Source organism: Cavia porcellus, unplaced genomic scaffold (assembly GCF_034190915.1).
Source record: "Cavia porcellus strain 051 isolate PalLab524CR breed Dunkin Hartley unplaced genomic scaffold, mCavPor4.1 scaffold_6, whole genome shotgun sequence".
NCBI lineage: Eukaryota > Metazoa > Chordata > Mammalia > Rodentia > Caviidae > Cavia > Cavia porcellus.
The window spans coordinates 30306931-30328581 of record NW_026947489.1 but is presented as its reverse complement, the minus strand read 5'-3'; the positions used below and the strand labels follow the sequence as shown (position 1 = coordinate 30328581).

At 43.3% G+C, this 21651-nt stretch overlaps 2 protein-coding genes across 2 annotated transcripts in view; one reads left to right on the top strand and one right to left on the bottom strand.

Moving 5' to 3' along the window:
* Positions 1-17514, top strand: part of Eif2ak4 (eukaryotic translation initiation factor 2 alpha kinase 4) — a 110699-nt gene extending 93185 nt beyond the window's left edge. Inside the window, exons 28-39 of the mRNA XM_003475680.5 lie at positions 264-434; positions 869-1003; positions 4217-4324; positions 5642-5770; positions 6417-6503; positions 10264-10376; positions 12663-12721; positions 13484-13581; positions 14812-14880; positions 15766-15810; positions 16634-16752; positions 17282-17514. Of these exons, the coding sequence (XP_003475728.1) occupies positions 264-434; positions 869-1003; positions 4217-4324; positions 5642-5770; positions 6417-6503; positions 10264-10376; positions 12663-12721; positions 13484-13581; positions 14812-14880; positions 15766-15810; positions 16634-16752; positions 17282-17339 (1191 nt within the window). The 3' untranslated portion in view covers positions 17340-17514. The remainder of the gene's footprint in view (positions 1-263; positions 435-868; positions 1004-4216; positions 4325-5641; positions 5771-6416; positions 6504-10263; positions 10377-12662; positions 12722-13483; positions 13582-14811; positions 14881-15765; positions 15811-16633; positions 16753-17281) is intronic.
* Positions 17515-18108: 594 nt separating this feature from the next.
* Positions 18109-21316, bottom strand: Srp14 (signal recognition particle 14). The gene is made up of 5 exons (XM_003475683.5): positions 21148-21316; positions 20941-21013; positions 20405-20517; positions 19005-19037; positions 18109-18487 (listed from the first exon to the last, which is right to left on the bottom strand). The coding sequence occupies exons 1-5, from the start codon at positions 21169-21171 to the stop codon at positions 18398-18400; spliced, it is 333 nt and encodes a 110-aa protein (XP_003475731.1). The 5' UTR covers positions 21172-21316; the 3' UTR covers positions 18109-18397.
* Positions 21317-21651: the final 335 nt, after the last annotated feature.

Below are 21651 nucleotides of genomic sequence, written 5' to 3'. Positions count from 1 at the left end.
TGGAAAAAGTGCCAGGGTCTGATTTGCAGGTGTCTGCCCTAACTCTGTCAGGGTGTGTGTGTGTGTGTTTATACTGTGTGTTTATGAACTCGGTGTGTTGTAAACTGTGTATCTAACCACTTCTGCAAGAGTTTGGGGGAAAGGATAATCCTTAGGATTGCAGCAAAGGCTAAAATACCTTTGGCCACAGTGGCCCCTCTGCACCACGTGCAGGAGTCTTCCCTGTCGTGGACGGGCAGCTCACGGTGCCTCTTTGCTTTCAGCTGTGTCGACTCTACAAGTTCATTGAGCAGAAAGGGGATTTGCAAGATCTAACGCCAATAATAAACTCATTAATAAAACAGAAAACAGGCGTTGCCCAGTTGGTGAAGTATGGCTTAAAAGACCTGGAGGAGGTTGTTGGGCTGCTGAAGAAACTTGGCGTAAAGTTACAGGTGTGGTGACCGTTTCATACTGGCGGTTCAGGTTGTAGCATTAATAGCAGCTAAAAGGGGAAATGGGTTTTATTTCCTTAATGTTAATGGGTGTTCTGTTTCTCCCGAAAAACTCTGCTTGCTCTTTCGGAGCATTTGACACTTCATAATAATTTTGGCTTGATTTAAGATTTCTTTGCAAGCATCAAGATTCCTATCATGCAGCAGTTCTTGCTGTGTCAGCCTCAGAGAAATGGTTTTCTTGAAGACAGCAGAGTTTCTCTTGGTTGACAGGCTGCAGTCAAATAGACTCTGGGTCTGTTAAATTCTGCTAACTCTCTTGTTTGTACTAAATAAATTAGTCTGATGCTGTTGGGAAGCAGCATTCTCAGTGTTGTATTCTACACGGGAAGTCTCGAGCCCCTGACATGGCTGCGTGGCATTTCCCTCTGCAGGTTTTGATCAACTTGGGCTTGGTTTATAAGGTGCAGCAGCACAGTGGAATTATCTTCCAGTTTGTGGCCTTCATCAGACGCAGACAGAGGGCTGTCCCCGAAATCCTCGCAGCCGGCGGCAGATATGACCTGCTGGTGAGTGTGTACCCTTTGTCTATTTAGTGGTGCTGGCTTAATTTTATTTCTTCCTCAACTTACTGTTTTGAAATTTTTCAAACCTACACAAAAAGTTGAACCAGTAATACAAATGAATATTTCTGTGTCATTCATCTACGAATGCAAATGTAATATGAACCACGTTTGTAATTTTTGTTTTGATTTGATTTTGGTATCAGGAGTTGAACTCAGGACCTCACACTTGCCAGGCGGCACTGCATCGCTGAGCTATATCCCCAGCCCTTGTTTTATTTTTTGAAACAGATTGCTGTACAGTTCAAGCTAGCTTTGAATTCAGTGTGTAGCTCAGGCTGGCCTCCAGCTGGCAGCAATCTTCTTGCCTCAGCCTCCTGAATGCTGGGATTATAGGCATGCAGCACTGCACCCAACTTTTTAATTTTTTAATTTAAAAAATGATAAGTTTTTAGAAGGTTGCAAAGATAGTACAAAGCAGTCTCAGCGTCCTTTACCTGATTCCTGCGGTGGTTACGCCTTGGGTAACTGTAGTAAAGTGTCAGAAGCAAGAAAGTGACATTTGTATGAAGTGCATGTGTAGTTCTGTGGCATTTTATCACCTTTTATGCAATCCCTGTAATCATCACAGTCAAGGCAGCCAGCCGGTCCATCACAGCAGAGACCTGGCATCATTTGTCTGTGCCAGTGGAAAGTAGAAATGTGCCTACCTTTACATTCTTTTATCCATGCCCCATTTATGATCCCAAAATCTTAAATATTTCCTTCACATACCTTGCAGTGTACATCAAACCCTGTTACATTCTCTCCCTTCTCAGACATAGCTTAGAAGAAATAAAAGAAGTTTAGTGTATTTGCCTCAATTTTCTGGTTTCTAATGAGAATCTACTGTTGTTTGAATTGTTTTTCTCCTTTATGAAAGATGTTTTTGGGTTTGTTTATTTGTTTGTTTGTTTGTTTGTTTTGGGTACCGAAGATCGAACTCATGACCTTGCGCTTGCCAGGCAGGCACTTGTGCCACTGAGCTGAGTCCCCAGCCCCTGGAAGATATTTTTCACCTGATTCTGTCAAGAGGTGTTTTTTAGAAACTTGAGTTTAAAAATGAACCATAATGTATCTTAGCATAAATTTCTTTGAATTCATGCTACTTGGAGTTTTCCCCTTTCTTAAATCTATAGATTTGTTGTTGGTGTCTTTGTTTTGTTTTTCTGTTTTAGTTTTTTGAGACAGAGTCTCACTGTGCTGTCCTTGAACTGGCCTTGAACTCACTACGTTGCCCAGACGATCCACGTGCTGCCCTGCTAGGATCACAGGCGTCACCACCACGCCTGGCTAAATCCTCAGCTTTATGACTTTTATAAATCTCAGGAATTTTCCAGTTACTCTTTCTTTGGATGTGTTTTACTTTAGTCTCACCCACTTTTCCCTTTCCTTCCAGGACTCCTGAGACACCAATGTTAGAGTTGCAGGTTCTGAAACATTTTACCTCCGAATACCTTTTCCATCTGCCCAGATGGGGTGATTTCTCTTGTTCTATCTCAGTGTCACCCATTTCCTTTCTCTCTGGTCTCTACTCCACTCTTAAGCCTGTCCAATGAAGATATATACCCAACACCCAAAGTTAAAGGAACAAAGGTTTATTTCAGCTCACAGATTGTAGAGATTACAGTCCACAGTCAGCTGGCTCCAAGGCAGGGTGCATGTGGCAGAGGGACATCACAGAGGAGAAACAGTTCATGCACAGCAAGCAGAAAGCGGCGAGGACAGCAGCAGTAGCAGCCTGCCTTCTCTGTCTCCCTTATATTCTGCCCAGACTGTAAGCCTATTGATTGGTGCCATTCGCTCCCCAATCCAAACATCAGCACCCTTAATCCACTTCACACAGCCTAGTCGGCTGGACCTTTGAAACTCCCTGTGACCACATGAGGCTTTGAGGAGACCTCTAGATGTAAACCGTAGCAAGCAAGGGGCTGGGGATTTAGCTCAGCAGGCATAAAGCGCCTGCCTGCCAAGCGTGAGGTCGTGAGTTCTCCCTGGCACCAAGAAAAATTAAAAAGTGAAAACATAAATAAATAAACCATAGCAAACGAAAAGAAGGGAAAAGAAAAAAAATATATATATATAATATATGCATATGTATAATAGTTATACTACTAATTTCTCTTAGTTCATTGAAAGGAAAGGCTTGTGCTACATTGTTTAGACAATTACATGCCTATATCTTGTACTCTAATTTAAAGATAACAGTATGTAATGTATTAACCATTGTTATCCTCCTATTACCTTTTTTTGAAATTTTGAGGAGTTTTTGGAATAAGCGGGTTCTCATTACATGTGGGTGAGGATAATGGCTGGGCCCCCTGCTTAGCCTTTGACACAGGGAAAGGGCTGTGCTTTTCTCCTTGATGCTGAGTTGCCCCTTTGTGGTCTTATACCTACAGAAAACAAGTGCCCTTTTGGTTTTTGAGCCTGTTCCTCTTGGCATTTATGGGTTGCCATTTTTCCAGCACCCCGTTTGTGAAGTGTGAGGTAAAGAACAAACCCAGGGAGTCACCATGTTCGTCCTCACATCCTGCAGTCTTTCTCTGGCCTGTCTTCTCTCGCTTTCCAAGACTACTGCTGTGTTTACACGTGATTTTTACCTAAACTTAGCAGAAAGAATAGGGAAAAGTCTATTTCTATCTTGGTCTGGAACCTATATGTAAAGTTTTAAATTGTCTAGTAACAGTAAGTGAAAGAAACAGGTGGGATCAATTTTAATGTTTTATTTAATCCAGCATTCCAGAACATTATTTCAACATATATTCAAACATAAAAATTAAGAATAATCTGTTTTCTATTTTTGAGGGTAGAGGCTTCACAGCACTGGGGATCAAACCCAAAGCATTATGCACGCTCCTCTATGTCCGTTCTTTCATTCACTGAATCTTTGCAGCCAGTGGTGTTTTGTGAGTGTAGCACATGTCACTTTGGATGAGCCAAATTTCAAATGCTCAGTAGCTAGCGACTACCACACTGAACTGTGCAGATCTCAATGCAGTGACTGTTAGTATTTTCCTAAATTTGCTTCTGTCCTACCCCCACCACACACACACACCTCTTCTTATTGAACCCCATAGTGATAAGTTGCTAATAGAGAGCTTGCTGTTTAGTCATTGCTTTCCATGTGACGGCAGCTCCTTCTCTGTTGCATAATCAGAGCTGTCTGTCTCTCCACAGATCCCCCAGTTTAGAGGCCCACAGGCTCTGGGGCCAGTTCCCACTGCCATTGGCGTCAGCATAGCAATCGACAAGATTTTTGCTGCTGTCCTCAACATGGAAGAACCTGTAAGTCCATCTTTGCTTTCCAGCATGCTTTAAAACAGCTTTCAGGTCAAAAAGTATGATTTGCCTTTTGTAGTTAAGCAAAAGAAAAACTTAGATTCTCCTGTTATCCTCTTACATACCACATGGTCACCACTTAGCATCAGACACAGCTGGGCATCCTCAGGTTCTCTTCAGTCTGACCTCTGCTTCCTGGAGACAGCACAGGTCCCACGGGTAGAGGGCTCCATCCCCTGATGCCCTGCTCTCAGATGACTTCTGATGCCATTTGCAAGCCCCGCAGTTGTGTCTGTGCTTTTGACTGACCAGCTGTAATCAGAGTTCTCATAGCTTCTTCCTCCTGGTTGACTTGTTTGTCAGAGCAGTTCCCAGAACTCAGGGAGACATTTACCTGTACTCACTTGCCTATCATAAAGAATGTCACAAAGACTAGTGTGGAGAGATGCCCAGGGCAAGGTCATTGGGAAGGGCGCTCAGCTTTCACAGCTTCTCAAGACACCCCGTTCTCCAGGGCCCTCCACTGGCTGTTTGGATGCTCTCTGATCTCGTTCCTTTTGAGGTTTTATGGAGGCTTCATTACACTGGCGTGATGGAGTACAGTTTTGGTCATTGGTGGTCTACTCAACCTCCAGTCTGTTTCCTCCCCAAGGGTTAGGGGGAGTGGGTGGCTAAAAGTTCCAATCCTCTGATCCTGCCTTGGTCTTCCCAGTGACCACCATGTCAGTCACCTCATTAGCACAGAAAGGCACTTATCACTTGGAAGATTCCCAGAATTTTAGGAGGTATATGCCAGGGAGTGGGGAAGAAGACCACACAGATATTTCACAGCTCTCATAGCTGTAGACTGAGGGTTTCAGAAATAGTCCTCCACACAACAGATAAGCCAGGCGTCGATGTCAGTCCTTATATCCCATTCCTGCCCTTTTCTCTCCAGCAAGGAAACCTCAGACGGTCCACCTGTACTGTCACTAAGGTACTATGTAAAAGCCAGATGTTCCGGTGATCCACAGATTCTTGCTAAACCCGTTGTTCAGAATTCCTGCTGTGGTCTACAGAGCTAGAGATGTTCTTTTTCCCCTGTGTTTCAGGCAAGGTGCATTTTCCCAGAGGTAAAAACACCTTCCTAATGACTCAGGGCAGCTGAACTTTCTGTCTTAAAACATGAATATAGAAGTCCCTTATAGGAAAGCCTGCCGCACAGGGTAGCTGTACTGGAGCCCAGAGGCGCCTCTCCACAGGAAGCAGCACCCCACTGTGTGCCGGCCCCACATCCATACCTACAGAGTCGCCCCCAAGTGTAACTGCTCTGTTCCTGTCCAGGTTACAGTAAGCTCTTGTGACCTTCTGGTTGTAAGTGTTGGCCAGATGTCCATGTCCCGGGCCATCAACCTCACCCAGAAACTGTGGACCGCGGGAATCACAGCAGAAATCATGTACGACTGGTCACAGGTAATGGGACAGGAAGTGCCAGCCTGGGGAATAGACGGTTACAGCATCAGGACCAGCTGTCCTCACACTGTTAGATTCTGTCAAAATCTTTACATCCGGGGTTAGAGTTGCTGCCTATGTTCATTGCTGGTTACTATAGTAACAAGTTACTACAGACTTAGTGACTTAAAACAACATGTGTTATCTGACATTTCTCAAAGTCAGAAATCTGAAAAGTGTCTCACTGGATTTAAAATCAAGGCATCTGCAGTTTGGCTCTGTCTAGGGGAGAAGCTTTTCCAGCCCCTGGAGGCCGCCTGCATTCCTTGGCGCTTGGCCCCTCCACACCTGCCACACCTGGCATGTGTGTTGTGTAATTCTTGGCAGCTTCCATTAAACTTCAAAGCTCACGAGAACTTCTTACTGGGTCTACCACACCGACAGTTCACGGCCCCTTAGAGCTGTCATGAACCTAACAGAGGCAGAAGAGGCGTTGCTTCCCTGAAATCTGTGCTCTCTTGCTTACTATTTATGTCCCTCAAAGTCAGCATATTGAGTAATTCACCTTGGGAACATGATTGAAAACAGTCTTGTCATTTTCCTTGATGACCGGAAGCAGCTCCTGGTGCTCTGTGTTTATTCTGTGAACTGTGTTTCTTTGTTTCAGTCCCAAGAGGAATTACAGGAGTACTGCAGACATCACGAAATCACCTATGTGGCCCTTGTCTCAGATAAAGAAGGAAGCCATGTCAAGGTAAAGGCTCCAGGAAATGTTTCCAACCTCAGCGGTGAGATTCCCTGCAGAATAATACCTGGGGGCACTCGTCTTGCCTGGAGGCCTTGTGTGGGGATGGAGGTCATTCCCTCAGTTCTTCTTTTGAAAGCCTACATAAAGCTATTCAGGCTGCCTTTTTCTTTTTCTTTTATTGTTGTTGTTTGAGATAGTGTTGCCATGTAGTTCAGACAGGCCTCAAACGCATAGTGATCCTCCTGCCTCACCCTCCTGAGTGCTGAGAGTACAGGCATACACCACACCCCAGTGAATTCTTTTACAGTGAATACACGTAGTTTGTATCTCCCACCATATCTAAGATTTCAGATATTCTCTTGTTCTATTTTCAGTGTTCCTAGGCTCAGTAGTGATGTCCTTTCTTTCATCCCTAATATTGTTAATTTGTCTTCCTTTATTTCCCCTGATCAGCTTGGCTGGGGGTTGGTTGATCAGTTTCATTTGTGTTTAGAGAACCAGCTTTTTGGTATCATTTCTCTATTTTTTAATCTGTTCATTTGTTTTCTGTTTTACTGATCTCCACTGTTTATTATTTTCTTCCACTTACTAGGATTTAGTGTATTCTTTTTAGGTGTTTATTCTTTTTAGAACTTCTAGTCAGGGGTTAACAAGGTCCAAGCCCAGGCCACAGCCTATGGCTCATGAGCTAGGAATCATTTTTATACTAGGTTGAGAGAGAGATTTGAATACAAAGAAGCTGCATAACCTGAAAAAGTTTATTTATTATCCAGGCCGAGTGTGGCAATGCACACCTGTAACACCAGCTTTCTGGGAGATAGAGAAAAGAGAGTCACAACTCAGCCCAACGGGACAACTTTATTTTGTTCCAAAATAAAACAAAAAGGGGTGGAGGTATAGTTCAGTGAAAAGGCCCTGGGTTCAGTCCTTCTAACTAGGAAAAAATGTATTGTCTGCCCTTTATGGAAAAATAAATTTCCCAATATCTGGCTTAATTCACTGACTTTCTGAGTATCACAATTTAATGCTAAACATCACACTCTAAGTCAGTCCTTTCTGAGACAGGATGTCACTAAGTTGGCCAATCCAGCCTCAAATTCATGAATCTCTTGCATCAGCCTCCCAAGTATCTGAGACTACAGTTGTGTGCCTGTGTACCCAGCTTATTCTAAAATCTTGTGGTTAGTAATAGTAATAATCTACCACTGCTTGTTGTCCATGTCCAAAAACCACTGTTCATATGATTGTTTCAGACAGGAGAACGATTCCAACAGCCAGTTTCCCTGCACAGACTCTAAAGTCTTTACTGTGGGTCTGGTTGTTAACTCACAGGATGATCAGTAACCCACAGTCCCACAATGAAGCCTCTGTAGTGCAGCGACGACTCCTGCAGGATCGCAGAGAGACACCATCCAGCCTTACTCGATCATTCCAGGGCCATAATGCACTGCTGTGATTAGCAGCAGATTTTAAGATCTTCAATCAGAGTGTGTTTCCCAAAATTTACACTAACTGGCTCTAGGGCTGCCCTCCAGCATGGTCAAAAGAACAAATCTAATTCTTCTTCCTTCTGTAAAATAAATTTTAGAGGACAGCTACCATGTTATTTGTATCTTTTTTGTTTTTTCCCCTTGTACTGGGGATTGAACTGAGGGCCTTCATACTGAAGTACATCCCCAGTTCTTTTTATTTTTGATTTTGAGACAGGATCTCACTTAAGTTTCCCAGGTTGGGCTTCAGCTTGTGAACCTCCTGACTTAGCCTCCCAGAATGCTGAGATTACAGGCATGCACCCCATATTTGGATCCTCTTTTCTAACTCACACATTCCAGTTACTTAAACCATTCCTCATGTCATGGTTTTCAGGTCCTCAACCATGCTAGTTAAGCTTCTTTAGACTTACTTTCTTTTGTTGAAGTCTGCCTGTGAATCTCACAGACCCTAATGCTGTAATCATGATCTGATTAAATGGGAAGGGTGTCTGACCTCCCACAGCCCAGGACTTCTAATATAGCTTCTGAGTAAGCCAGCTCTTGGCAGCCTATGGCTCTTCTGGCTCAGACTGAAGTTATCTCCACTAAAGCCCATTGACCTGTCCACAGTTATGACCCTTCATAATGAGAGCTTTGATCACAGCACTTGCTGGGGATGGTGGCACGTGACTTTAATCCTAGCAATCCTGGGCTGACGCAGGAGGATTACTGCAATTTCAAGGCCATTCTGGACTACATAATGTGTTCAAGGCCAGACTGAATGACATAGAAAAACCTGTCTCAAAAACAAACAAATAAATGTACAGGTCTTCACATTTATCACTGTTATGCATAATCCTGTCCATCTCAGCATATCACCCTAGCCAGTAAAGCTCCTTTTTTTTTTTTGGTACTGGGAATTGAACTTAAGACTTTCATTTGCCAAGTGCCTGCACTTACGCCGCTGAGCTAAACCCCCGACCCCAGTGCAGCTCTTTTGAACTTTGCTTCTGCCTCTGGTGGGGAGGTCAGTAACTTCATTTTCCTCTTTGCAAAGCCACACATCGCTTCATTCATCCATTCAGCAAATGTATTTTAAACATTTATAAGGAGGAAGGATTGAATAGGGCCATGGAGAATGAAGAGGCATTTACGCCACAGACCTGCTGTCAAGAATCCTGAAACTCTGCTAGGGAAACGGCATTCGTGCACAAGTTTGAGTTTAAAAATGCTAAACACCATCAGATCCTCCAGAGCTGTGGGCAGCCTGAGAGGTTATGTCAGAACGGCAGGGAGGCATAAATCCTGGGCCCTCAAGTATAGGCAGGTCGTAGTCGTGTGCTGAACTGGCCTTGTAAGCAAGCAGAGGGAATGGTAGAGGTCACAATAGTTTTGTCAGTAGGTTGTCTCAGAGATGGACAGGCCAGCAGACAATCTGGTGCTTTCCTGAGCGGGAGTACTAGAATGAACTCTTGGGAATGAAACAGAAGGATTGTAGTAAAGGAGCCTTCAGCAGGAGAGAATGGTTCTGGCTGGACTGTAGACAGCCCAAGCACCCAACCAAGGAGGTCAATTCAGATTTTTTTAGCAGCCCATGGGGAGCCAGTGACTGTTTTGATCTTCCAAGGGGGACTTCAGAGTTATAGTTGAGATAAATTTGCCTGCAAAGATGTGTAGCATGGAATGGAGTGAGGCACAACAGAAACGGAATGCAGAGTGACAGATTAGGCCACCTCACGCTGCCGGTCACCAGACAAAAGGCGAAAGGACAGGTGTCACAGGGTAGGATGACAGGATTTGAGTTTGTAAAGGATAGGAGGAGTCATAGTGAGGCCTGAGAAACATGGTGACCTTCTGGAGGATGTTTGAATCTGTGAGTGAAGCAAAGGAAATGGGAGCTGGCTTAGCATGGCCTTTTAAAAAAGAAAAATCTATTATATGTGGTAAACCAATCTGAACCAGACCAGGGTGTCTCAGAAACAGCTTCCAGTGTTTGGAGCCAGGTACTTCTTCATTGTGGGAGGCTCCCCTCTGCATTGTCAGGCAGCACCCCAGCCTCTGCCCTCTCATATCCTATTTGAAGATGTTAGGAACACGCGGGTGCGTGCACACGCGCACACACACAGTTGTGACATCCAGATGTGTCTCCCAGCTGTCCCCAAGGAAGCAAAGTTGCCCCTGGTTAGAAACCACTGACCTAAATTGTTGACTTAATACTCTTACTGTGGTACTCTGTGTGCACCATCCTTGGCTTTGGAAAACGCCGAATAATGAAGCCTTTTCTTTCTGCTAAGGTCAAGTCATTTGAGAAGGAGAGGCAAACAGAGAAGCGTGTGCTGGAGTCCGATCTTGTGGACCATGTTGTGCAGAAACTGAGGACTAAAGTCAGTGACGAGCGGAGTATCAGGTAACTTGGTAAACAAGCTGTAGAGGCTGGTTCCAGTTGTAGAGGACCTGTGTAAATTTATTTTAAATGTTAAGTTGATCCGTCAGGGAAATAAAGATGTCAGGATTCCTGTAAATGAAACATGCTATTGGATCTGAGTAATGCGGTTGGAAGCCTGATTATGACTGTTCTACAAAACTAGTCTTATCTCTTAGCGTTTGTTTTTCAAAACTGTATTATAAAGTACTCAAGGCTCGGTACTTTATTTTTTTAAAAAGGCTAATTCAGCTTACAGTTGTGGAAGCTGAAAATTCATGTTGGGCAGCTCCATCCTGGCCTCTGAGGCCTCTGTACTACGATCCCAGCAGAGCCGAGAATCACAAAGAGACACAGCTTGGGCCGAGCAGGCATGGGCGCCCCGCTTGCTAACAGCCGGCTTTCCTCCCTGAGAGACCAGCAGTCACCTCTTCCTGTCTCCAGACCTGATTGTCTCCCAGCAGGCCTTACCTCCTCCCAAAAGCTTCAGCACCTCGCAGCATTGTCACCCCAGGGACCAAGCTTCTAGTTCATGAACCTTTAGAACACTTACTCAAACTATATCCAAACCACAGCAAGAACATTTCTGAGAATTTTTTATTATTATTATTTTGAAAGCCCTGGGGAGCCATTATCTGTCTTCCTTAGTGTGTTCTTGGTGAATACCAGCAGCATCTTGTCCATGTAATTTGAAAATTATAATACGTTCTGGGAAAATATGTCACATATTCATGGTGGGAGGTAAATTCATTCAACCATCTAGATACAAATGTAACAAAGTGAGGTAAAAGTATTATAACTAAAAAGCTTTGTAAAACTGACTCAGATATGCTACATTCAGGAATTTATAGTAAAAATTTTTCCATTGTTATAACTCACTAAATTGCCCGGACTTGGGCTGGGGATTTAGCTCAGCGGCATAAGTGCCTTTTTTACAAGCACGTGGTCGTGAGTTTGATCCCTGGTACCGATATAAATAAATAAATAAATATTTTAAAAAATAATTGCGCAGGCTGGGCTTGATCTTGCTGCCTTCTGGCCTCAGCCTCCCAGAGTGCTGAGATCATAGGTGCACACCACCACACCTGGCTCCAAATTTTTATTGTGTTGCTTCTTTCATTAAGCTTTCCTATGTGTTTGCAGCGCTAGTGTACATGCTCATAATCACTGGTGTACATCAATGTTTCTCAACCAGTAGTGATCTGGTCCCCAGGGGACATGTGGCAATAGCTGGGGACATCTTTGGTTGTCATAACTTTGGAGTGTTACTGGTATCTTACAGAGCTAGAGACATTGCTAAAGCATCCTAGAATATACAGGCCTGACACCCACCCCAGTTCCTCAGCAGAGCCCGAGAAATCCTGGTTTATAGACAGTAAACCTACTGGCTGTCTTCTTCCTCCCATGTCCCCAGCCCTTCCCAGGTGCCCTCGGCTTTAACAGATACACGGTCAGCCTTTCTGAGAGAATGTGAGGTTCTTAAAGTCCCCAGGTATTACATTTACAGATCCAAATCAGACAGCTTTAGAAACTAAATAACTGTGAGTGAGGATGAACATTACTGACACTTTAAACCCTATGCAGGATTCAATTTTAACAAGCAAAGGCTTCAAGTCTGTCCTCCATGTGAATAATTATTTCCCTTTTTTCCCCAAGATGGAGTGCTATTGTGTCACTCATAAACTATAAATTAATTCATAGCACTTGAAGGAACATCCATTCACAGCTTTTGAAAGAATATCCTTATTAGGGCCAAGGATTTAGCTCAGTGGCTCAAGCACCTGCCTGGTAAGCGCAAGGTCATGAGTTCAGTCCCTGGTACAAAAAAAAAAGGAATATCCTTATTTACCAGTGTTCTCCTGAGAGCAGTCGCCAAAGCTGCTGCCACCATGAAGGTGGGGCTGCCGGTGCCGATATTTCCAGGTATTACGAGAGGAGCGGAAGGAACACTTATTATCATTCACTGAAATGAGTTGTGTGGGGCCAGAATTTCAGGTCCAGCTGGCTAAATCAGGATGTTTTCTTTATGCATTTGTTAAAGGTGAAATGATAGCCTTTACATTTTTTTGTTTTTAGCTTGCTTTTGGCCAAACACATAACTAAGTACAGTTTTTTGTCGTTTTCCTTTTTCCCTCCCACTAATAACCAAAGAGGAATATGTTTTTATATTCAGTAAAAAAAAATGGCTTATTGTGTGTGGAGGTCACTGTGAGTTATCTGTGTTGCTTTTGCCTTTTGACTATTTCCTAATTATTTTTTGTTTGTTTTTAGAGAAGCTTCCGATAATCTTGCAGTGCAAAATCTGAAGGGGTCATTTTCTAATGCTTCAGGTACAATTACTAATTATAATCTGGACCTAATAATGCTTATATGTGTTTGCTCAAAGCATTTACAGCCACAGCTAATTCCTTGTGACTCAGAAATATCTTTTTAAACATGTGTACAACAAATTATACGACATGGAATGAATTCTCACCCTGTGCTTTGAAGCCCACATCCTAAAAAATGATAAACAATGAGGGTTTAGGTGACTCTTCTGACCCTGGTATACTGTCTGTCTACTTTACAAGTAATTTAATATTCTTTTGACTTAGTTTATTGTATTCATGAAATATGGATAATTTTCCTAAAAAGTCTTCCCATACAGAGAACTAAATATTTTGGAATTCTTTGGAGCAAAAGACACTGTACGTTTTTGTTTTCGTGTGATAGTTGTTACCTCCAGTAACCCTACTGAAAGAATGTTCTAGTCAAGCCCATGAGAATGCATATTTAGCTGTTAGCAGCCTTACATCTTTCATTTCTGTGAGCACTAACTTTGTGTATAAGAATTTAGAGGCTGCTGAGTCTGGGTTTCCAAGTCCGTGAGGTTTGGGGGCTCATGTTGTCTCAATGCTTTTCCCACTTGAGGGTCCTGGGGTGCTGGGCTTCTCCTCTTCAAGTGCAGCTCTTTGCAGAGACAGACAATACACAGACCCGAGCTAACCCTGGGAGCACAACAGGCTGCCTCTAAGAAACTGCCCCTCTCTATGGTATATTCTAAAGACTGGGCCCAGAGAAAACCATAAACCTTGAAACTCTCTCTGCCCCAGGTTTGTTTGAAATCCATGGAGCAACAGTTGTTCCCATCGTAAGTGTGATAGCCCCGGAGAAGCTGTCAGCCAGCACAAGACGGCGGTATGAAATTCAGGTAACTCTGGGTCAGGCCATCCACCTTGCTGATGTGAGCTACAAAGAAGGGATGTGGTAACAGGTAGGAGGAGGCATGCAATTTCTCCCCTAACCCTTTTATCAGCACGAAGCCTCACTTAGGTGCCAGGATCAGCAGCACCCCCTGTCCTCTTAGAAAGGCATCAGCTAGTATCAGCATGACCACATCCAAACAGAACCTTTCCTCTGGGGCAGCTGGAGTTGGTTTATTTTTGTTCTGACAGAGCACTAGAATTGCAGACACGAAGCCGTGTCTCACAGCATACATATTTTTTGGTGTCTATGCTACCACATCTGATGCTGTACTGTAGGCTGTGTGAAAGTTCAGCCCAGTCCTCAAAGCTTCTGACTTCAGAAGCAAATAGAAGACAGCAAGTGATAGGGTACCAAGCCTACTGTACCGAATTTGGGTGTTAGTGTGCCGTGACCATTTGGGGAAGGGTCTTAGGACCGCATTCACTATTCAGAAGTATAATTAGACTGAATACAGAGATCAAGTTCTTCGTCCTTGTGAGCTCTCCCAGCCATTTCTCCAGAGTTGGTGACACTCATTTCTCCTGTCCCCAACTGCCATCGTTACCCATCACTTTCGTTTCATGTTCCCACTGCTGTTACCTTCTTCTTTCAAAATTCAGCTTAATCCTAAAATCTCTCTGCTTCTACTTATTAGGTATCACTTCAAAATTTAAAAGGACTAGGAGGTTTAACTCAGTGATAAATACTTGCTGGCATGCACAAGGTCCTGGGCTCGATCCTTAGGGAAGCACCTTGCCCCCTGATTAAAAAGAACTAAGTGACACTGGGCAGAGTGGTACATGCCTGTAATGCCAGTGTTTTGGGAAGCTGACACAGGAGGATCATAAATTCAAACCTAGCAGGAGCAACCTATTTCAAAATGAAAAAGAAAGACTAGGAATGTAGCTCAGGGTGAAGGTCTTGGGTTCCATCCCGTGCTGAAAAGGGAGCGGGGGAAAGCACCCTAACGAAGATAAAGAGGCACTCCTAAACAAAGGATCACGGCAGGTGTCGAATCTTTTTTCCCTGAGATCATAGTGGCTAGACACTCCTTTCTGCAACAGACCAAGATCAGATCTTTAGACACTGTTTGGAATTCTTTCTAGGCCTTGGTTTGTCACTCTGATTGTTTTCTAGAACGAGAAATAAGACGACTTGGTTTAACATGTACTGAATTCCATTTTCTTCTCATTAGGTACAAACCCGACTTCAGACTACCCTTGCCAACTTACATCAGAAAAGCAGTGAAATTGAAATTTTGGCTGTAAGTTGCTTTAACATTTTGATGTTGGTGTATCTCACTATCTAAGTGTGCCCGCAAGTTCAGGCTCTTTTGCTCAGCAGTATTTGGATGCCAACCTGGTTACTGCTGAGGCACACATGCCATCTGAACTTGTAAAAAAACGGGCAAGAAATGGATGGAATGGAAGCCCATCACGTTAAGCAAAACAAGGCCAGACTCAGAAAGACAAGCATCGCATGTTTTCCCTAACATATGGAGTCTTAAAAAAGATGATCTGAAGCTGGGCATGGTGGTACACACCTGTAATCCCAGTGCTTGGGAGGCTGGGGGAGGAAGATTCTTGCAGGTTCCAAGGCCAGCCTAAACTGATAGTGAGATTCCATCTCAAAGAAAAAAGATCATATGAAAGTAGAAAAGACACTAGTATTAGAGAATCAGAGGAGATGAATGTAAGGGAAGGTAATAGGGGTAGATACAATCAAAATACTTCCTTGATGTTGTGAAAATAACACTGAAACCCAGTATTTTGTAAACCTGATAGGCACTAAAAACTTTTTTATAAAAAGAACAAGGGAGAAAACTGAAGGGTTGTTTCTTCTCTTGCTTCCTCTGAAAGATGGAGACAGGAAGGGAATGAAAACCAAAATCCTTTTTCTGTGTTTCAGGTCTTTGCCTTGCCAGGCTTACCCTAAGTACATGTAGCTAGCAGGGTCAAACCTTTGGGGTGGACAGATCTGAGCGTAGTTTCCAAGGCCTGTTAGTTCACCAAGGCCAAGCTCACTGCACACTTCATCAAGTCTGCTTTGTAGCACAATAGTATCTCACACTGCCAGCCCCACAGTGACACCACGTGCAAGTCATTATATGCCACTTAAGAGTTCTCTGTATTTTTCTGTGTACTGACAGGTGGATCTACCCAAGGAAACAATCTTACAGTTTTTATCACTAGAGGTAAGCAGTATGAACTGTTCCACACTGTTCCACACTTTGCTGTTAATTTGCCAAAAGAGGATTGAAAAGTGTTACATTTTCTTAGCCATAAAGTCTTGCAGTGCCAAGAATTTAGTAACATTAGCTCCTTTTGTGTGTACTTCTAAATCAAGGTTACCCAGCTAGTTAAGGAGCAGAGCCAGGACTTTAACCTTGCAGAGTAGTACAATGTGTGTTCTTGGCAATACATTATGTTCTTTCTTACATAAACCTTCATCTCAGCTAGGAGAATTCATCTGTAGATTAGAACTATACAGAAATTCCTTTTATTGAAATTTGGGTCCTTTTTTTTTTTGGTATGTCTTTATGAGTACTGTATATATCTTTAGCATCAGATAGCCTAAATAAGAACATTTAAGTTATTGAAGTTCTTTGCTAGGAAGAATATTTAATATTACATTTTATGTTGCTCTCACAAATAAGCATATACTACTACACTTGATTTGCTGATCTGTGATCAAGTGGATACACCTCAGAGGCAACGTTTTCATTTTATATAAAGTGAACAGTAGGCAGAAATAACTCATCTAAAGTCAACAGTATCACACCACGGCTGACAGCTAACCTCTACTTAGGGAACCTGTCTTGATTTAAAGGAAATTAATGCTTCAAAGGAAAAACCCCAATAGCATCCCCACTAGCATGTCTCTCTCTCCCTAAAAAGGACCCTTGTGCTCTACTTGAAGAGAACATCAGCATTTTATTAGTGAGCAGGCATTTTATTAGTAACCAGGCCAGATCGTAACCCCGCTGCCCCGTGAAGTCTTTATCTGTTTTTTCCTAGTGGGATGCTGATGAACAGACATTTAACACAACTGTGAAGCAGCTACTGTCACGCCTGCCGAAGCAAAGATACCTCAAATCAGTGTGCGATGAAATTTATAACATCAAAGTTGAAAAAAAGTAAGCTACCACTTAAGCACAACAGGTTTCCAATGGTCAAAACTGAGGAGCTTCACAGTGACATTTCCTTTACAGTCCTGTTGAGTTCGGACAGCTGAGCAGCTGTCAGAACTGCAGCTGGCCTCCAAGTAAATCTCACCTAGTTTGCAAAGCAGTCTTATCAAATGTGGTGCAGCAGGAACTATCCGTTACAACTCTGTTCACTCAAGTAACTTACTTCTCAGAGTATGCTGAAATGAAATAACTTGGATTGCTTTACTTTATGTCATCTTGTCAAAACATGTCACTTTTAAATCATTCCAATCCAGGGGTCACAAGGAAGCCTCTGAGGCCAGCAGAGGTGTGCTTATTAGGACCTTTCACTGCAGACCCGTGCTAGTCTCAGCTCCTGCAAAACTCATTTTTAGGGTTAGCTGTCCATCTTGTTTCTAATTAAACACAGCTCCTACAGTTAAATTTTCTAGATACTTATTCTGTTCTTCACCCACAATTGAGCCTGTCATAACCTGCCTTTTGCCTTCTTTTGCAGGGTATCTGTGCTGTTCCTGTATAGCTACAAAGATGACTACTATAGAATCTTATTTTAACTCTGAGGAACTGTCACTACTCTGTTCAGTCAGGGCAGTACACCAAATGAATGAGATGTAGAATCACTGTCACTTTAACCCTAAGCAGCTGTCCTGCAAAGCTGGGCTTTGTCAGTTTTTCATGTGTAATATATTATAAATTTATCTTTTTGGATATAATAAATTTTTTCATATATTTGCTGCTTTTTGATTATGAATCTGTAAACACTTTAGTCTTATGGAGCTGGAACACAAAGAAACATACAAAACTATCCTTACTAACAGGCACCAAAAGATCAAAATCATCAGGCATGGTTTCGGTGCACATTGTAACCCCCAGCTGCTAACATGGCTGAGGGAGGAGGATCACAATGGGGCCAGGCTGGGAAATTCAGTAACGCCCTGTCTCAAAATAACAAGTAAAAAAAGCAGGAATATAGCTCAAGTGAGGCTTCAAGGTCAGTTCCCAATATGAGGGAAAAAAAGGGGAGAAGGGCCAAATCACTAACTGGGAATGTTTACTCTTGATGATTTTGTAATATATTTACCTAATGTGGTTAACCAAATACTTACTAAGCTATTAGGAGTCAAGTCAAACTTGCGGAAGAAACTATGATGATACAGCTACACAGCCTGAGGGAAGAATACCATGAAATAACATGACACAACCGTCAGCTTTCAGGTCCAATGACAGTTAAAACCTATCCATTAACCACATTATTCCAAAATTAACAGTTATTACTAGAACTATTAAAATGAGGTGAGAAAAGGAACAAGTAAGAGACAGTGCTGGGAAACAAATATTTAATAAGACATTGTTCTTCAGGGAAACGATTACAGAAGCATTTCGAACTAATCCAGGAATACACAATCATGCAGCACAGATCTAAACTAAACTAGTTTCTGACCATAACTACCTTGTAAACTGTAACCTTTTTCTCTCCAAAATGACCCTGATCTCACATGAAAACAGCTGCCAGGAGGGAAACCAAAAACCTAGCTTTGTAGCCAACAGTAAAAACCAAAAGAAAAATAACAATTTGTTGGTTAACTGGTAAAAGCAGAGAATCCAGTGCCCTTCACTGTGCTGTTTTGGCCTTCTTATTTTTGTTCTTTTTGTCTCTCTTCTTCAGCCCATCCATGTTAGCTCTCAACAGGTTTGAATAAGCCTGAAAAACACAGAGCATGACCTTAGTGGGAAGACAAACTGGTGGGTGAATGAATGCCGTTTCCACAGTGGACTTCAGTAGCCAGAGACAGACGTCTATCCAATGAAGAGCTTAACACCATGGGACACTTATACTGGGACAGCTTCTGCAATGCTCACCCACAATGAAGTGCATTTTATTTTCCAGCAAAAAGGGAAAAGTACAGGCAATTTCTTGTTTGACTATACTACAGGCAGAGCATATCTGAAATCTGAGACAAGAAAATAGCTGGTGAAATTCATAGCCTAGTGGATCTTGTTTTTTTTGTTTGTCTTTTTCCTTTTTATCGGTACCAGGGATACAACTCACGACTGCCTGCTTGCAAGGCAGGCACTTAGGCCGCTGAGCTAAATCCCCAGCCCCAGCCTAGTGATCTTAAAAAATTGATGAAACTTATCACAGGAAGCCAATGAGAACCCGAGCACCCTGTTCTATCACTTTACTGCTACGCTGACTCTAGCCCTATGGCGTTACTCACCATCTGAAACTTATTTACTTCTTTGGAGCTCACCTGGAAAGAGGGAAAACAAGATGTCACTATTTGTTCATGTAAGTATCCTCTGCTCCACCCAGATAGTATCTCAAAAGCCCCATGAACATAGCATTCTAGAAGAGATTTCTTTTTTTTTTTTTTTTTTTTTTTTTTTTTGTGGTGCTAGAGATTGAACCCAGGCCCCTGTGCATCTCATCAAGCACCCTAGTGGTGAGCTACACCACACTTTAATCTTTACAATACTTCCCAACTTTAGAAGTTAGATTAAAGGCTATTCTGCTCCATTTTCCTCTGCCTGAGGAACAAGCCAAGTAGCTCTATGTTTTTCCATATAAGACCTGCACCAACATGTGCAGGCAAACTGGCTTTTCCCCTCTGAAATGCCTTACACAGGTGGCTCTGCCATTTTCCCCTGGCCTCTGAAAGATGTCAGAGGACTTCTCAGAATTTTTGTGCAAAATTCACTGAAACTACTCCTTGCCAATCTGTTGCCTTTCTTTAATCAGTATGAATTAAGTCATACAAACTACCATAAGATGATGCTACCACTGAAGAAGATTCCTACCTACCTCCTCTATTGCATGATACCCAGCTTTATTTTTGAAGCCCACATACGCTTGCTTTATTGTAAAAATTATTTCAAGAGAACTCTGCAGCTGTGGTAGGAGAACCACCACAAATGCCAGGCCAGCCTGGGCTAGCAGTAAGTTCAAGGCCAGTGTGAACTACAAAGCAAGTTCCTCTCTCAAGATAACTTGTAAAGAAAAACTTAGCAACTAAATATTGTCTATATTCTCATGCGTATCCTCCAGTAATTTGAATAGAGGGCAGTATTGTTCTGCCCTGGCAGAATAAGTAAGTATTCACTCAGAATCCAGGGTGTCTTCACTTTGCAAGGCAGATACAGGAGATTTTAAATTCAAGACCAGCTTGGGCGATTTAGCTAAATACTGTCTCAAAATTGGGGATGTAGCTAATATGAAGGCCCTGGATTCAACCCTAAGTAACACACACAGCCCAGGAAATCTTTGTTTGCCACACCGTATTCAAACTCCACCATGATAGGATATAATTAAGACTGATGACTAAATGTATATTGTTGAGGTTTCCCCTACTAAAGTGAAGAAGTGTCCCAGTCCCAAACAGCCTTTCCCAAACAGAAAATACATGTCAACTTTTACCATATTTAAAAAAAAAAAAGGTCTGTTCGGATGTGCCCCATCCTCAGTTCAAGTACTTATAAACTCCAAAATGCTGCATTAAGACCCTAGCTCACAGGACTATTAGTAACTCTGGTAGGCGCTTGTCTAGCAATCTTTGAGGCCCTTGATCAATGCCCAGCAACGGGGAGAGAAAGAGGGTCGACAGGAAAGAATTCAGCTCACCACAGTGCTGATCTTCTTTTTCCCATCCGTAGCTCTCAAGAGACATTTGTTATCTGAAGGCTCAAAACCCTCCACAGTTCCCTTCTTTGGGATGGATCTAGTTCGACCATCATCTGCATGAAAAATACATCCTGGTAAACACACACAAATTAATAATAAGTAGACAGTTGAACAGTAGAGAAGGATACCAAGAGACGACCTCATGCTACCGTCACCGTTCTACTCCTGTTAACCACAACACCCACGGTCATTTAGGGTTTGGCCCTAGTTCCACAACGAAGAAACTATTAGTTCCACAATGAAAACACTGCAACATCAAAAACATGGGATTGAGTTTCCTAACGAAAAGACGATCTCCCGCACACTGGGCTCTCTGTGACGGGTGAGACCTGGGTGCTGGGGGTCGCACCAGCCTCACAGCTCCTAACACCCCCGGGGCTCTGCTCCCCGGCGCGGCGCAGGGTAGAGGAGAAGCCGCGGCGCCCGGGCGACCGGTGACCGGCTTCCGGGTGCCTCTCGCAGAAGCCTCCGCTTACATTTCTTCAGGGTGATGAAGACGCTGCCCGACGTCCGGCACTTCTGGAACAGCCTGGTCAGCTCGGTCAGGAACTACAACACAAGAAGCCAGGCCCCGTTAGGCAGCCACCAGTCCTCGCCCCGCCGCGGCAAGTCCCTCCCGCAAAAGGCCACAGCGGCCCCGAGCTACACCCCGAACCGCATCCGTCCCTGAGGTGCAGCTGTACCTGCTCGCTCTCCAGCAGCACCATCCCGGCGACACTCAAGCCAATCCTCCAGCATAAGCCTAGAACAGTTAGAGGCGGAAGTTTTGCCTCTGGGGGGCGGGACTTCCGCCGTTTGTCTCCCAGTTGTCCATTAAGCGCTGCCTCCCAGGCCGCTTCGCGCCTGCGCTCTGCACCCCCGCTGCAGCCGGTCCTGTGCTTCCAAGGGACCTGAAACCCTGCTGGCTGGGCTGTCTTGGGGTTCTACAAATCTCACCCCAAACAGTGTGAGAGAATGAAAAAAAAAAAAGATAAACATCTATATTTTATATTCCGCTGCATTTGGAGCAAGTCATCTAACGTTTCAGTGCCTCCATTTCCTCAGCCTTAAAAGGATGACAGTATCTACTTCCCAATGCGATTGTGACGATTATGAATTTATATTAACACAGAACACTCTGGTACGCAGAAGGTGTTCGATAAGCAGCCCTTTGATGTAGGATAGAAGAAACAAAGATAGGTAGAAAG

Bases quoted from the DNA above. Each gene is read 5' to 3' on its own strand.
- Srp14 (XM_003475683.5), bottom strand. From the start codon at position 21,171: ATGGTGCTGCTGGAGAGCGAGCAG. The intron at 21,014-21,147 runs GTACAGCTGCAC...CTTGTGTTGTAG, and splicing joins TGCTGCTGGAGAGCGAGCAG to TTCCTGACCGAGCTGACCAG. The intron at 18,488-19,004 runs GTGAGTAACGCC...TGTGTTTTTCAG, and splicing joins AAGTAAATAAGTTTCAGATG to GCTTATTCAAACCTGTTGAG.